At 40.5% G+C, this 17510-nt stretch overlaps 1 protein-coding gene across 7 annotated transcripts in view; it reads left to right on the forward strand.

The window, feature by feature from the left end:
* LOC123517775 (unconventional myosin-IXa-like) overlaps positions 1-17510 on the forward strand; it is a 60354-nt gene that overhangs the window by 24196 nt on the left and 18648 nt on the right. For all 7 annotated transcript variants that reach the window (XR_006678580.1, XM_045278218.1, XM_045278217.1 and 4 more), the window contains exons 8-18: positions 342-517; positions 827-1027; positions 1297-1432; positions 3797-3995; positions 5091-5175; positions 6236-6353; positions 14289-14423; positions 14707-14864; positions 15227-15452; positions 16382-16528; positions 16768-16974. Coding sequence is in view for 6 of the 7 variants with exons in the window: in XM_045278218.1 (XP_045134153.1) it covers positions 342-517; positions 827-1027; positions 1297-1432; positions 3797-3995; positions 5091-5175; positions 6236-6353; positions 14289-14423; positions 14707-14864; positions 15227-15452; positions 16382-16528; positions 16768-16974 (1788 nt within the window). In the remaining variant the exon portion in view is untranslated. The remainder of the gene's footprint in view (positions 1-341; positions 518-826; positions 1028-1296; positions 1433-3796; positions 3996-5090; positions 5176-6235; positions 6354-14288; positions 14424-14706; positions 14865-15226; positions 15453-16381; positions 16529-16767; positions 16975-17510) is intronic.

The following is a 17510-nucleotide window of genomic DNA, read 5'->3' on the forward strand; positions in this document are numbered from 1 at the left end:
TTGAATTGTTATATATATATATATATATATATATATATATATATATATATATATATATATATATATATATATATATATATATATATATATATATATATATATATATATATATATATATATATATATATATATATATATATATATATATATATATATATATATATATATATATATATATATATATATATATATATATATATATATATATATATATATATATATATATATATATATATATATATATATATATATATATATATATATATATATATATTGTGTATCCTGTTTGTAATAAATGAAATATAAAGAAAGACAAAGCAATTATGAAAAATTTCTTTCAGGCTATTGCAGCACGAGATGCTCTGGCAAAGTGTTTGTATGGGGCACTTTTTGACTGGATTGTCCTTCAGGTGAACTATTCCTTAATATCTCTGAAAGAATCTGCAAATGAACACAATGGAAACTCAATTGGTGTTTTAGATATATTTGGCTTTGAAGATTTTGGCTTCTGTAATAGGTGAGTGTCTAAGTTTTCCCATTTATTTTGTAATCCTTTCATTATTAGGTGTCTAAAATAGGTACAGCTGTATGTAGACAGTCATATACTTATATAATCAATGTGCTGATTTTGATTGTTTATGGTGTGATGTAAGCATACATTCAAATTTCAGCCATTGTATAGATATGCTTTTAATTCTCTTTTGCCACATAATTTTCTGTTGCATCTGATTAGTATTATGGCAGCCTCAAAAAGTATCAATCAATATTTACTATAATCCTAAAATCAATTATTATTTTAAAATCATATGAATTCTATCTTCATCAGGTTTGAACAGTTTTGCATTAACTTTGCTAATGAGCATCTACAACACTACTTCAATCAGCATGTGTTTGAGTATGAACAGGAAGAGTACCAAAGAGAAGGGATATCATGGACAAATATTGAGTTTCAAGACAATGTTCAGTGTCTGGCTCTAATTGAAGGAAAGCCAGCCGGATTGTTATGTATCTTGGATGACCAGTGCAGGTGAGCCATTTTGATGATTTTATATGATACTATACTCTCAGGGAGTGTTACCCAAGGGAATGGACAAAGCAGAAAACCCTCTGCTTCTGATTTCAACTTTCCTTTCCAACTTGTTCATAGAAAATGTAACTTATGCATAAGGAGTGTGTAATTACTATATTTTTTATGATGATATTAGTAGCTGTTAGAGCAGACAAATGATAATTTACTTTAATAATGTACATTTAAAGAATTGTGGTTTTTTATATGTGCTGTTTTATTTTCTGCAGTTTCCCAGCAGCTACCAATGAAACCTTTCTACAGAAGATCAACACTGTTCACAAAGATAACATGTACTATGAAGTGCCTTACAAGAAAGAACTTGCTTTTATTATCAAACACTATGCTGGGAAAGTAAAATATCAGGTAAGATCTTAGAATGTCAAGTGAAAACAAAAAATATTAATTTTTGCTGTGTAAATCATAGTTTATGAAATAAAAACATGATAACCAATTTAACTTTTTGTGCAGAAGAGGTAGATTGGGAGTCTCTATTTCCATATCTTTTCTGTGATGAGACCAAGCTTTATACAGGTAACCCCGACTTAACGAAGGGGTTACGTTCCTAAAAAACACTTCGTTAAGCGAAACTCCGTTAAGTGAACTGATTATAACAAGTTTAACCCCTGACTTGAACTTCCATTGAGAGTAAGCAAAGCGAGAGTGCATCATAGTACAGTGAAAGGTTTAATGAAAGTAAAAATTATGAAGTTTAACATTTAGGCAGTTAAATTTAATTGAAGTCATTATAATGTACACTAATGTATGTATGTACGTAAGTTTATAATGTTGATCTTAAATTTATGAAGGGAGGGAGAGTGAAACGGGAAAGACACTAACCGGCAACCTGTGGAATGTAAACAAAGGGCGCATCATTGTACCGCATACAAAACTTATGTACCACATTTCCACAAGGCTTTCCATTTTATCCATTGTAGAGTCACAAGTTCAGGTGGTTCTTTTAGCTTGCAAGGAAGATACAGTCTCACCAGCCTTCTTAATAGTCTGCTGACTTGAAAATAGTAGAGACAGTACAGTAAAGTCCCAGGTTATGTCGATCTCGAGTTACGTCAAACTCGTATTTACGTCAGTCCACTATAAGGCTATTTAAGATTAAAAAAATTGAAAATTTATAAATCGTAAAGTGCGGGATTTATTGTTATTGTTGGTAGTTGCCTGCCACACCGTCCACCTCACGCTTGAATACAATAACACCCTGCCTCAGTTCCACCACCCCATCGCCCCTGGCAAGAGTGTTATCCTACTTCTGCGTTTACTGACTCAAGTTCTTAGTATCTTGCTCAATGGCACCAAAGAGAAAACTTCTTAGTGACAGCAGTGATGCTAAGAAAAGGAAAACCATTATGCTACAAGAAAAAGAGGACATAATTAAAAGACATGAGAAGGGAGGCAGCAGCTGTGTGTGAGGGAGGGAAGAAAAAAATGGGAAGCCCGTTACCATGACAACGGGGAGGTTGACGACCTTGAGGGCTCGCACACCCATCACAACAATAACAACTCCGGAGCCTTCGCCTGGGCCACACGACACTCGCAGCTGACTTGCACCAGCTGCGCCTGTCTGCTGATCCCTATTGCCCTTTCCTATTGCATTTCCTGCCCCGCTGCCCACGCTTCTACTCCCACCGCACTGCACTACGCTCCCAGCTGTCCGCCCTGGACGTCACAACATTCGACCTGCCCACCCTTCTGGCGCCCTCAGGCGTCCACCCCTCTTGGCAACCTGCAGTTCGTGGCCCTAATCAACAACAAAAACAAGCTTGTGTTTCATATTCCTACATAGTTGTAAATAATATAACAATATAACCTTTAACTTACCTGAATGACCATAAACAATGATTGGTTGAAAACTCAATAATATGCTTTGAAATGTATGGAAACTCGAGTTACGTACAAAATCGACTTACTTTATGTTTCAGGAACGTAACTCTGACGTAAACCGAGACCTTACTGTATATGGAGTCAAGATGGTGGCCAGCATTGCTATAGTTTTCTTGCCTCTTGTGTCTGTGAATAATATTCAGCTTCACTTCGAGAGTAAGAGACTTCCTGGTCTTCTTAGGAATGCTAGGCCACGTTGCAGAGCATTTTGGTGGTAAATTGAGCGAGTGAAGACGAGCTGCTGCTGACGCTGTCACGGGAGTGAGTGGTGCGTGTGTTGTCCATGAGAGGCTTGATCTTGATCTTGATTCTACAGGATTTCTCCTGAGGCAGGCCTTAGTATTTGCAGCTCCTGGTGTATTCAAAAGCTTGTCGGCTTGCGTGATACGGCAGGGCTTTCAAACTTGGAAAAAATTACCTGGATAAAACTTTGTTAAAGCGAGTTTGGTGTTCGTTAAACGAGCAGATGGTAATAAAATGAAACCTTTGTTGTGGCGAAATTTCGTTGTGTGAACCTTCGTTAAACGGGGGTTGCCTGTATATATATATCCATTAGTGTGACTCCTTTTAAGGTGGTTTTGAGACATATAGCCCATTCTTTTAGCCAACTCCCTTGATCCTGTTTGAGGACTGGCATCTCAGTGTGGCTTTTTGTTTGATTGTTTTTGCTACCCTTGGCTAGTTTTTCCCCTCTTACAATAAAAAAAAAAGAATCTACAGCTGAGTAATCATATGAAGAATATTGGGTTTGAAATTATTCTATCTGTAACAAACAGCATGTATGAAATGGTTTTCATAAACTCTAATCCATGTTGTCTTTCAAATTGTTAGATAAGTGACTTCAGGGAAAAGAACTTGGACCTGATGCGCCCAGAGTTAATCTGTGTGTTGAAGAACAGTCGCTTCAGCATTGTACGAGAGGTAGCTGGTGCTGATCCGGTGGCTGTGTTTCGGTGGTCTATCCTGAGAGCATTCTTTCGTGCTGTTAGTGCCTTCCATGCTGCAGCACATAAGTATGCTAATAAGAAAGGTATGATACTTGTGATAACAGAGAGGTTGAAATTTTATTTACTCTCTGGTCATCAATTATTATTATAATTATTTTTGTAGTTTTTTTTTTTCATGTTTCAGCTGCAGAATATAAGTAAGTGAAATAAACTTGCCTTTGCTATATAGTAACACATATGAAGTCCAGAAATTCTTATTAAGGACAGCAAATCTTATTTAGAATATTATGCATATTTCAATATGTTTGGTGTTTGTTAAGTAGAATGCTTTATAATCATTTTGCATGAATAACTGAGACTAGTACTAATTATTATTCTCTTGCTGAAATAATGTGGTTGAACTGTAACATAATAACTTTTCTTATTCTTATTTACATATTCAGCTTTAAATATAGAGGCATCCTCATACTTAACACTTCATACACATGAATATTTTCCTCTTAACCTTGTTCATTTTCATTCTCCTCCTTTCGCACATCCTTTCATATTCACTACTCATTGCTTTTCACTCATCAACATTCATCAGAATCAGATCTATAGCATAAATGTCTACACTTATCTCCCTTACAAAATTATTCATTTAAAGATTAATTAATTAAACAAAAGCTATACCTTGCTTCTCTGTTGCAGCCCACACTGATGGGAACCATTCATTCTTTTTTATGGGGACATGTGAAAACTTAATGCTTATTCAACCAAACCTCAATCATTAGAAGAATTGCCAGTTAGCATAACTGATGTTATTGCTGGAATTACTGAAAATCTCCTTGAAAGTGTTTTTTGAAAACTGAGGAATTGTATTACAGTTGATATTATGCTACATCAGATGATATACAGGATCTGAAATTTGAGATCCATATGCCCATTAGAAAATTCAGTAAGTGTTTTTGCTAATGTTAGAAGAGTAGATGACAATCAGCCTCATCCACAACACTTCATCTCCATCAACCTATTACAAGTCATATATTTTCATTTAAGCTCAGCTATTGCTTTATATATTTCTTCTGCATTTTCCTTTCCCAGATATTCATAATTACATGTAATTTAAGTTTGTATATTTAAAAGAACACAGACATTGTGTCTAGTAGTGCAACCATTTAGCAACTTACATTTTACAGGGCATGGAGATCAAAGAAAAGTACCAAAACAGAAAATAAGTATTGATAACTCCAGAATTTTAGCAGCAATTGAGAACACACAGATGTGAGTATGATTTGAATAATTCTTGTATTTTGTGGTTTTGTTTTATAAAGAATTTTTCATTATTTCTTTTCAGTTTGAAATGGTTTTAGGTTAAAGATTTCTGTAGTCTTTTTATTATTTCTCTTCCTTTTTTTTTTTGCTCTTTTTTTTTCCAGAATAAGTACTAAATATCTAGCAGACTTTGCTGTAACATAAAAATTGTATTTGAACACTGAAAATGGTAATCTCTTGGCATTTGCATTGTTAGGCTATGCTTTCAAGTCATTATTGTGTTTCTTACATTGTAAATACAAGTTCAAAAGGTTATTGCATAAATACCATTGTGACATTGTTGTGTTTATATATATTCTAAAAGATATTTATAATTTGACTACAATATGGGAATTACTTGTTTTAATGCCTAGTTTTTTTTATGCATTCCTTTTGAGCTTGTATACCTATTTTTTTTTTTTTTTCTTTTTGCCATTCGATTTCATGGTTCATGTAAGTCATTGTGTGTTTGTATTGTGCACCTCTTATGCTATGATTCTGTCTGAATGTTCACTTATTTAGAATTTTATCTGATGAAAGGGGAATAAGTCTGCTAAATAATGGAGAGGGAGAATAATTGTTATATTTAAATCCAGAAACTGCTGAATGATGTAATGTATAAGGCTTGTGTCTTGCTGTGGTGGAGGACTTGTTTGTTCTACTTGTCTGGTTAGTTGTTTAGTTTTTTATGAGCTGTTCAAAATCTCATGATCAATGTCTTGGAGGTTGTTATGGCCAAATTAAAAGCTCATAAGACTATAAAGTTTAAAATAAAGTGATGTTGTCCTCGTCTTGATTTATAGCTACTAAATTTAAATTTACATATTTCTTTACATTCCATTATATTAACCCCTTAAAATTCTGTTCTTAGAAATGAAGATTCCCTTTGAACTTGCAATAAATTTTGCCAAAAGCATTCCACAACAGGCAGTCTCAGTATATTGTGAAATCATCAAAATCCACTGATAATTTATAAAAGAAAATCTCCAGTTTGGATTTCACCATTTTCTAAAGGTTTTGATCTTTTCAGGCGTCTCAGAAAGACTCGTCACAATCGCTCACGGGCGCGGCTGCATGGTCCTCGCCATCAAAAGAACCTCAAGACTGTCAAGGCTCTTGTTCAGAAGACTCAGTCACTCACATCACAGGTAAGTGACAATCATTCACAGGATGGTTTTTGTCACTCTTAGACTGGCTTGTTGAACTGCTGTGGTTGGCTTGCATCTCTCATTCTGAATATCTTTTTATCATAGTATCTGTTGGAATACTGTTGACCCTCACTAACTCGAACTAATAGAGGGAAAGGTTAGTCCGACAAGCGCGAATATCCAACTTATATGAATTCCTCCCCCACCCCTCTCCACACACACACACACACACACACACACACACACACACACTTAGTGTAGTGGTTAGCACACTTGTCTCACAACTGAGAGGGTCTGGGTTCAAATCCCGGAAAGCGGTGAGGCAAATGGGCAAGCCTCTCAATGTGTAGCCCCCTGTTCACCTCGAGGGGTTGTTACCTCATTTTCCTGGTGTATGGAGTGTATTGTGGTCTCAGTCCTACCCAAAGATCAGTCTGTGAGCTCTGAACTCGCTCCGTAATGGGAAAAGGCTGGCTGGGTGACCAGCAGGCGACCGTGGTGAATTACACATGCTCGAACCCTGTACAGTACAACTAGGTAAATACACACACACACACACACACACACACACACACACACACTCAGGCAAAACAACTTTACTATTTATACATATGGGTACAAAATATGATTTATAGTGGGCCTTTTGGCAACTAATGGGGCCCGCAGATTGCAGCTGCGTTGCCCCGCGCTACAGCAAGGCTGATGCGTTGCCGCAGCCAACCTGTCTCTCGAGGCTCCCGCTGCGTTGGGTGATTCTTCTGCCAATATCATACAGTAAGTCACTGAAGTCTGGCCCGAGCACACCGCTAGTCTCCACAGCAAGCGGTGAGAAATCATACCTCCGGGCCAGGTCCTCGTAGCGATGGCGCTTGCGATGTTCGGCGGCGCGAGCCTGCCCCAGCAGCCAAGGCACAGTCATTAATGTGGGTGCTGCAGAAGGTGTTTACGCAGGTGGCATCCCACATCAACATCTTGCCTCGTCTGAAGGAAAGACTGTAATGCCGTCTGGGCGGCGTCCGTCCCCACGATCCAGGCCTCGGGGTTCAAGGGTGGCCACTATCCCAGCGGCAGCCAGGGCGCGGTACACCACGTCGTTGAGAGCAGCGTGGCGTGGCAGGCGTCCGGGATTCCGCTGGCAGGACAAACTGTGGTGGCCTAGGGCGTCTGTTAAGGCTCCACAGCGGCAGCGGTGAGGCTGTTGAACCCGCAGGCCCAGCCTCAATGCAACATTTATTCGTACAGCATCATCGGGAGGAGGAGGCCGAGACTCTCTACGGGGATAGCAGAGAGCCAGGCTCCGCTGTGCGGTGCTGTGGCAGCGAGGAGCCGAGCGCGGTTGACCTGGTTGGCATGGCTGAGGAGGTCATCAAGGCGGTGTTGCGAGGCTGCACCGTCAAGGGTCCTTTGCCGAAGCCCCAGCTCTGCGTTCAGGTCTGGGCACTGGGTGTTACGAAACATCGCTACAGCAGAGTCCAAGCGATCCAGTCTGTCGCCGTTGGGGCGGCGGTTGATGGTACAGACCAGGTCCCTGGAGGCCTCTAATGAAGCGATGTAAGCTGGCAGTGCTACATCTATCAACCGTCTCACACCCAAGCCCCGTAACGGAGTGGCAAGGAGGCTTGTGTCCAAGAAGAATTGCTGTCAAGCTGGACGTTGCAGCACTGAGATATTGCATGCCGCATCAACTCGTCGATCTCTCTTAATGATTCGCTGGCTGCATGGACAGGTGCTGAGCGTAGTAGGTATGTGGCCCTCGGTACCGCTGCGTACCTCGACAAGAAAAAGAGGGCAGCGTGGCTGCCAATGTTGGATGTTCTGTCAATGAGGAGTCTTGTTGTGTTCTTGATTTTTCCAAGGGCCTCGTCGCTGCTATGGGAGTGGATGGGGGAGCCCAGTATAGACAGACGTGTGAGTGATGTGCGGAGGGCAGTGGGAAGGGATCGTCAGTGTGAGGGCCAGGGTTCTCGGCGTTGTTGGCGAGGGTCTCAGCGACGTTGCTGGGGCCGGGATTGGCGGCCTTGTCGGCGACGCTATCCACCATGGGTACTGCGTGGCCCATGTCTGGAGTGTTTGTGTTACCTGGATCATCGAGATGGATTACCTCACACTTGCTCTCATTTAAGGTGAGGCCTAGGTCCTGCAGTGATGGTATCAAACTATGTAGGTCTGCAGCAACAACATCTTTGGGCCCAGCTAGTGTGCCGTCGTCCAGAAACCAGAGGTTGAGGGGTGAACGGAGGTGTCGTATTGCTGTGTCTAGGGCGAGAGCGAAAAGTATGGGGCCCAGGGGGTCGCCCTGTTGCACGCCACGGCAAGACCAGAGGCGAGTAGGGCCAAAGTGGAGGGGCGAGGGCTGAGAGTAGGCTTGAGACACTAGAGGAGCAGCAGGAGGAAAGCGGCGGACAACCTCACGGAGTACTGCTGACCTGTGGACAGTGTTGAAAGCGTTGGTGAGGTCTAGCTTCACGATGATGTGGCCTGGCGAGCCGGTGTGCGCATCAGAGTGATCACGCACGGCGTGGACAGCGGCCTCACAACCCATGCGCACGCCGACGCCAAGCTGGACAGGCTGTAGTTCAGGGGCAAGGGCGGAAGACATGCGTTTGGCCAAAATCTTGGATGCTAACCTTCGGTAAATGGACCCCACCGCAATGGGTCGGATGCCACCGTCCTTTTTTCTGATGGCAGTGAGGCTTGCACTGTAAAATGTTTGCGTCGCGTGGGCGGGAAGTTCTCCAGCGATAGCAGCGTTGCAGAGCTCGGTCAAAGCGCGGAGAAGCCGTTGCCCCGCCTCAGCAGTGAATCTAGCCACCAGCTGCATCAGATGGAGGGGTCGTAATCCATCTAGGCCAGCAGCAGAGCCTGGGGCGGACGACTTGATGGCAGCCATAACGTCGGACTCGGTGATGGTGAGGCGGTGCTGGTCAGGGTCCGGCATCTCAGGAGGCTCCTCATCAGCTTCAGCAGGGGGATGTTTGGCGCGGAGAGCATCGGCAGTTTGCTCACTGGGGGAGATGAAGGTGTCAGAGGTCGTTAAGAGACGGAGGGCAGCGCGAATGTCTCCGTCGGCACATTTTTTGGACACGTCGAGAGAAGGTGATGGTGCTGGCGTCATTAGCTTCACTAGGGTTGTACTGGGGAGCTGGCTCAGTGGAATGGGGTGGGTTGGCAGGTTCGGCGAGGGGGCTTTGGAACATATAGGAAAATAGACGCCACCAAGTGAGGGGAGTACCCTGCTCAAGGGCGGCTGTAATGGCACTGGCGAGATCCGAAGCAACGCGGTGGCGGTGACGGCGGGGGACGTGTTGCAGAAGCCTGGTTCGCGCTCTGAGGGCGGCCAATGCGGCGGCCATGTCGGTGGGTGGAGTCTCGTTGGCGGGGACTGCATCGTGGACCGCGTCTTGCAGAAGGGAGGACCGAAGGCAGTCGTTGCAGTGCCAAACTGTGATTACGGCAGCCTGGGCTTGTGTGATTTTGGCACAGGAGAGGTGATGGACGCGGCCGCATTGGGAGCATGTCAGGATTCCTTTGAGGCGGTTGACTTGATTGCACGAGTGGCAGAGGGACCTGTCTTCCTCGGAGGTCTCCTGACTGCTTGACATTGGGTCGGCGGAGAGCCCAGCGTCAAGGCAGCGGCGTAGGCGGCAAGGTGCGCAAGCTGCAGGTCCACGGCGAACTTGTTGGCAGTCGCCTCGGCGGGGACAAGCAACTCCTTGACTGGGGCGGAGACTTTGCCTTCTGAAGAAAGCCCTGCAGGCCCGGCACGCCGTGACTCCATCGCGGGTGTATGTAGAAATAGGATCCAAACACACTAAGCATTGGCGGTGAGCGGAGGTGGGTGGTGCTACTGAAGGGGAGTGTCCGGAGGCCATGATGCGTGTGACGGCTGCATATGACAGGATGAATTTGTATGTGTGTGTGTGTGTGTGTGTGTGTGTGTGTGTGTGTGTGTGTGTGTGTGTGTGTGTGTGTGTGTGTGTGTGTGTGTGTGTGTATACGCGCGCGCTTACATGTGCTGTGCGTGCGTGTGCGTGTTCACTTGGATGTGCGTGTGTGTGTGTGTGTGTGTGTGTGTGTGTGTGTGTGTGTGTGAACACACACACACACACACACACACACACACACACACACACACACACACACACACACACACAATTCAATGTGGACAAAAGCCATGTCATGGAAATGGGAAAGAGTGAAAGACGACCCGTGGGAATCTATAAGATGGGAGATGGAGTAAAATTGGAGAAAGTAAAAAAGGAAAAGGACTTAGGAGTGACGATGGAAGAAAACAATCAACCGGTAAGCCATATTGATAGAATTTTCAGAGAGACATATAATTTGCTAAGGAATATTGGAGTAGCATTTCACTACATGGACAAAGAAATGATGAAGAAATTAAGTACTATAATAAGACCCAGATTGGAATATGCAGGAGTAATGTGGACCCCTCATAAAAAGAAACACATAAGGAAGTTGGAGAGACTACAAAGAATGGCTACAAGAATGGTTCCAGAATTTGAAGGGATGACATATGAGGAGAGACTAAAGGCTATGGATCTACCAAACTTGGAACAGAGAAGGGAGAGAGGGGATCTGATACAAGTTTATAAATTGATCAACGGAATGGATCAAGTGGATAATGAGAAACTGATCCTGAGAGAAGAATATGACATTTGAAGCACAAGAGCACATAATAAAAAGATGAGAAAGGGAAGATGTCTGAGAGATGTTAGAAAATATAGTTTCCCACAAAGATGTGTTGAGACGTGGAACAGTTTGAGTGAAGAAGTGGTGTCAGCAACGAGTGTGCATAGTTTTAAAGAAAAATTGGATAAGTGTAGATATGGAGACGGGGCCACACGAGCATAAAGCCCAGGCCCTGTAAAACTACAACTAGGTACACACACACACACACACACACACACACACACACACACACACACACACACACACACACACACACACACACACACACACACACACACACACACACACACACACACACACACACACACACACACACACACACACACACACACACACACACACACACACACACACACACACACACACACACATATGAGGAGAGACTAAAGGCTATGGATCTACCAACCTTGGAGCAGAGAAGAGAGAGAGGGGATCTGATACAAGTTTATAAATTGATCAACGGAATGGATCAAGTGGATAATGAGAAACTGATCCTGAGAGAAGAATATGACATTTGAAGCACAAGATCGCATAATAAAAAGATGAGAAAGGGAAGATGTCTGAGAGATGTTAAAAAATATAGTTTCCCACAAAGATGTGTTGAGACGTGGAACAGTTTGAGTGAAGAAGTGGTGTCAGCAACGAGTGTGCATAGTTTTAAAGAAAAATTGGATAAGTGTAGATATGGAGACGGGGCCACACGAGCATAAAGCCTAGGCCCTGTAAAACTACAACTAGGTAAATACACACACACACACACACACACACACACACACACACACACACACACACACACACACACACACACACACACACACACACACACACACACACACATATGAGGAGAGACTAAAGGCTATGGATCTACCAACCTTGGAGCAGAGAAGAGAGAGAGGGGATCTGATACAAGTTTATAAATTGATTAACGGAATGGATGAAGTGGATAATGAGAAACTGATCCTGAGAGAAGAATATGACTTTAGAAGCACAAGATCGCATAGTAAGAAACTAAGGAAGGGACGATGTCTGAGAGATGTTAAAAAATTTAGTTTCCCGCAAAGATGTGTTGAGACTTGGAACAGTTTGAGTGAGGAAGTGGTGTCAGCAAAGAGTGTACATAGTTTTAAAGAAAGATTGGATAAGTGTAGAGATGGAGACGGAACCACACGAGCATAAAGCCCAGGCCCTGTAAAACTACAACTAGGTAAATACACACACACACACACACACACACACACACACACACACACACACACACACACACACACACACACACACACACACACACACACACACACACATTCGAAGCACAAGATCGCATAGTAAAAAACTGAGGAAGGGAAGATGTCTGAGAGATGTTAAAAAAATTCAGTTTCCTGCAAAGATGTGTTGAGACTTGGAGCAGTTTGAGTGAGGAAGTGGTGTCAGCAAAGAGTGTACATAGCTTTAAAGAAAATTTGGATAAGTGTAGATATGGAGACGGGGCCACACGAGCGTAAAGCCCAGTCCCTGTAAAACTACAACTAGGTAAACACACACACACACACACACACACACACACACACACACACACACACACACACACACACACACACACAAAAAAAAAAAAAAAAAAAAAAATGCAGGAATTATTTGATTTTTGGGGATTTAAAATTTTGGTATTACATTTGCCTCTCCGAAACCTTCAGACCGTAAATTACCAGATGGTGTACTTTATATTTAGCTAATTAAATACCCTTCCCACCAGGAAGCCATTTTTAAATGTCTGGTGTGGTTGCATCATAGCCTGACTCATTCCCTACACAGTACGTGGCCAGGCGTCAGAAATAATGCCCTTACAAGCATAAATTGATGAGGATTAGAATAAGAAACTTCAAGAAGAGAAGACAACAAGAAACAAACAAACAAATGTGTTATTGGGAGACAGCTGGACCTTGAATCCTTACCTCACCCTTTGCCTCACTGCCACCCTTCTCCACCATCTGTCTACATCATAGAACTGCTATTATCTTTTCAAACACTGTTTTTTCTCACTACCTTCATCATCACAACTATACATCACATAATTCTAGCAATAACACTATTACAAAAGATTATGTTGAGACAGAGATATAAAGCTGGACCAGATGAGTAATAAATACTTCACTGTATCATTATCTCACTTCAGCACACTAATACTCAGAGTGTCAAGTTCAGTAGCAAAACAACAGATTCCCGTGATGCTGTTGATGGCACCTTCCCAACTCTCAAGTACGATTGAATAATATTATCTAGAGAAGCGGGGTCTGATGCATTATCATCTTATCATGCTCCTGGATGTCACTATTATATACACAATCATGTGTGAAAATTTCATGTCAATCAGATGAATACAAATTGCAAACCAAGGACAAAATTATGAAAAATCTTTAGGAGCGGATATCTCGAGAAGTGGTTTTTTACACTTCAAAAATTTTCACAAAATTGGTATAAACTCTGATCCACTTTTGTTAGGTATCATTTCAAACTACAACAAAATTTTCAGTTGGGGTTAGATTTTTTATAATGTCAATAGAAAAGAAAAAAAAAAGTGAAAAAACAAAACAAAAACATGACTTGCAGTTGTTATTACAGTTAGTTTGTGCTTTTTATAATTTAGTAAGAAATTTGAAAATGATGCCAAGTATAGGATTGAAATAAAGAGAGAGAAAAAAAGACCATTAACTCTCCAGAGTATGAGTATATGTACATTAGCAGTGCTGATTCATAGGGTGTCAAGTGTATATTAAAAGGGAAAAAAACGGAAAGCAGAGATAGTTATTTGCATTCCTTAAAAGATAGCAGAAAAAAAGAGGAAGACAGGACTTGAAGAATATAAGCTCTTTTACAAAGGTAATATTTTCTTTAATGTGGGAATAGTTCTGAGTAAGGGAAATAACCAGGGAATGTGGCTGTGTAGGCAGTACCTTAACATGCACCTGAACTAGTATAAGACTTAAATTTTATGGCTTCAAACTACAATAATGTTGTAACTTGAACATTTCCTATGGATTATCATTTTGGAGATCTTTTAAAATTGCTATATTATATTATGACTATGATAAACATGATTTAGCAGTTAGTGAGGTTCCTGTGGTATCTGTGAAACAATGTTTTATATATCTTCTCTTTTTCAAAAATAGAAATAAGATAAATTTCCAAATGCTCAAGTAGTGATAGTTATATGCTATGAATGGTCTTTTCCAGGGGCGGCTGCCAGGATCTCGTAAACCCCCACACACAGTGACAGGCCAGTTCCAGCTTTCACTGCAGACACTTATGGAAGCCCTGAACACTGCCAATCCCTTCTTTATTAGGTGCATCAAAAGCAATGCAAACAAGGTAATGCTGTAATATGTCTTTTTTGGTGAGAGGGATAGGAAATAATCAGATTGGAAATTCCTACCTTCACTATTATATCCAAAAAAAAAAACTCTTACAGTTCATCCAGTGCATTTTTGCACATGATATTGCATTGCATTGAATTCCTTTTCTCAAATTTCTGATCTTGTATTTTATTATCATAAATTGTTGTGTGTGTGTGTGTGTGTGTGTGTGTGTGTGTGTGTGTGTGTGTGTGTGTGTGTGTGTGTGTTTAAATGTAATTTAAAAAAAAATTTTCCAGGCACCAAACATGTTTGATGATGAGATGGTGATGCGACAGTTGAGGTACACTGGCATGTTGGAAACTGTACGCATCAGACAGGCTGGTTTCAATGTGCGACTCTCTTATGAAGAATTCATCCACCACTACAGGATACTTCTACCCAAGGCCTTGTTAAGGTGCTATAGTCATAATCATTATTTGAAATTTCAAGGCATTTATTATTTTCATATACTGAATATATATATATATATATATATATATATATATATATATATATATATATATATATATATATATATATTTATATATATATCTTCATTGCCCATTTAAATCAATGGAAAAGTAATTAGTTTATTGCAAGACAAAATAAAATGTTAGTTTCCTGTAATATCACTCATGTTGCAACCAAATGGATATAGAATGGTAGTAATATGAGGCATCTGAAACTTAAAGTTTATAAATAAAGAGAGAGAGAGAGAGAGAATTTTATTTTGTTATTTACATAAAGGTGTGCTAAAGCCATGTATTTTTCCCACAGCTCGCAAGCAGATGTTAGGGTCTTTCTGGAAGAGATGAACTTAGTGGAGAGTGAATACCAAATGGGAAAGAGCAAGATCTTTATGAGAGAATCTCAGAAGCAGAAACTTGACACACAGCTCCATCAGACAATCCTTTCTCGTATCATTGTCATCCAGAGATGGTACAGAACAATTCATCAGCGCAGACATTTCTTGAACTTCAGAGCCATGGTTGTCAAGATTCAGGTAAATGTCTTTTTTCATTAAAGAAATAGTAGTATGTATAAGAAAGGCTGGATATGTATCTAAGAACACAATTATGAATTGTTTAGAACCATAGTTCTGGAATTTTGAAGTCTGGTGAACAAATATGTTTGATCTTTTCCTCTCAGGCTAAACATACTGCCATGTCTATTTGATTTTGACAAATTTGGCAAAGTTCATTAAACTTTGGAGAGTTTGTTATATATGTGTCATTCAGTATTGAAAAATTACAAACCCTAACAAATATGAAATTTGGAACTTTTTTTCCAGTTCCAATGTAATACCACATGTGGAAAGTTTAGTAACTAGCTTCATCTATCATGAATGATACCACTGCTAATTGTCAGTAATAATGGTACAGTGGAACCAAGCGCATGGGTTTGAATCCTGTCCACAGTCTGAGTGTAGGTTGGGCGGCTTCACTCGGGGCAACGGTTTCCTAACGAGTGGGCTTTGAGATAGGAGGTACCCAAAAAAGTATCTCCTTTAGCCCATAAATTCCTGTGAAATGCCCACATGGTAAGAAAAAAAAAAAAAAAAAAAAAAATTACCACAGCAAGGCCCTCATTAATTTCTAGTAAATTGATAAGATAATTATACTTGCTATAATTATTATATATTTTTTTTATTCTATCAAGATTGAAAACTGATATTGTTACACAAACATTGCTTCACCCGTGAATGTAAACAAAACTTGCCTTACTTGTGTAATTGTAAAGTTAATTGAAGAAATATAAGTATTTCTCTTGGCAGATTAAGTTGTCCTCCTGACTCTGTGGGTCAGTTGTCAGCAGAGCTGCCAATATAATGTAGAGACCTTACTCAGATGCTTTCTCTAAGTGGACTGTATAATAGCCAAATACTAGAATGAGGTAGATGATATTTTTCTGTATGTGATATTATTTTCTCAGTGTCAAGTTCGGTGTTGGCTTGCACAGCAGAAACTGAACAAGCTACGCATAAGACATAATGCTGCAACCTTCATTCAGAAAATGTGGAGAGGTCATTGTGTGAGAAAGTGGTATCAGAACTTCCATCGAGCACTTGTAGCCTTCCAGGTATGGACTATATTGTAACAAAGCTAGAATGATGACTTAAGAGCAAAATTATATGATTTTGAAATAGTATTGGTACAAATGTAGAGTGTTGATTTTATGGTAAAATTATTGAAATATGAATTGATATTGTGCTAAAGTTTAAAAGTTTTAGTTTGGTGACCATGGTGAGGTTCCTTCCTTTGGTGCAAAACATTTTACTGCATGCATTCTGCCAGTATATAATGTATACTTCGTTACAGGCTTGTGCCAGGGGTAAGCTCTTCCGCCAGAAGTTCCTGGTGATGCAAGAGGAATGGAAGCAGAAGAAGAAAGATGAAAGAAAGAGTCCAGTTGTAGAGGATATACCTGCCACACCCATCAGTACAGTAGTAGTACCAAATACTGGCATCATTACTGAAATAAGTGAGCCAGCTCAGCCTCCACCCAGGAGAAAATCCATCCATCAGGTAAATTATTGTTTTATTCTCATTTGCAGCCATTTTGTCCTTGGATTCACTTGAGTGTGACCTGTGGCCAAAGTAGTCTATTGCCTATTGCCAGTATGACAGTTTAGGAATCTGATGTAAAACTTACTGAACTTCCTGTATTGAAATCTTGGAAATGAGATCATATGAAAACTTAAAGAAAAGGCAAAGTATTAATTAATTCTTTCATTAAATTGTTAATATTGTAATGACCACTAGTTGAAAGTTAAACAGCACCTTCAAATTACATGCAATAAGATGATCAAGAGTGTATTTGAGTAGATGTCAGAGATCTATCTTCCAGTGTTCCATTAAATGGGGAAATGGAATCTGTGGTACAGCAGAGAAAGGCAGTGAGAGGAGGATAAGAGGATTGAAGTATGTAACAACAGGAATGAATGGAAACTATTTCTGTAGTGGCCATTTTCAATCATTGTTTTTTTTCATTACTGTAAAATCTCAGTGAATTGGCCTGATAGGAATGATGTTAAAATTCCCCATGAGTAATCCATTGTATT

Source organism: Portunus trituberculatus, chromosome 42 (assembly GCF_017591435.1).
Source record: "Portunus trituberculatus isolate SZX2019 chromosome 42, ASM1759143v1, whole genome shotgun sequence".
NCBI lineage: Eukaryota > Metazoa > Arthropoda > Malacostraca > Decapoda > Portunidae > Portunus > Portunus trituberculatus.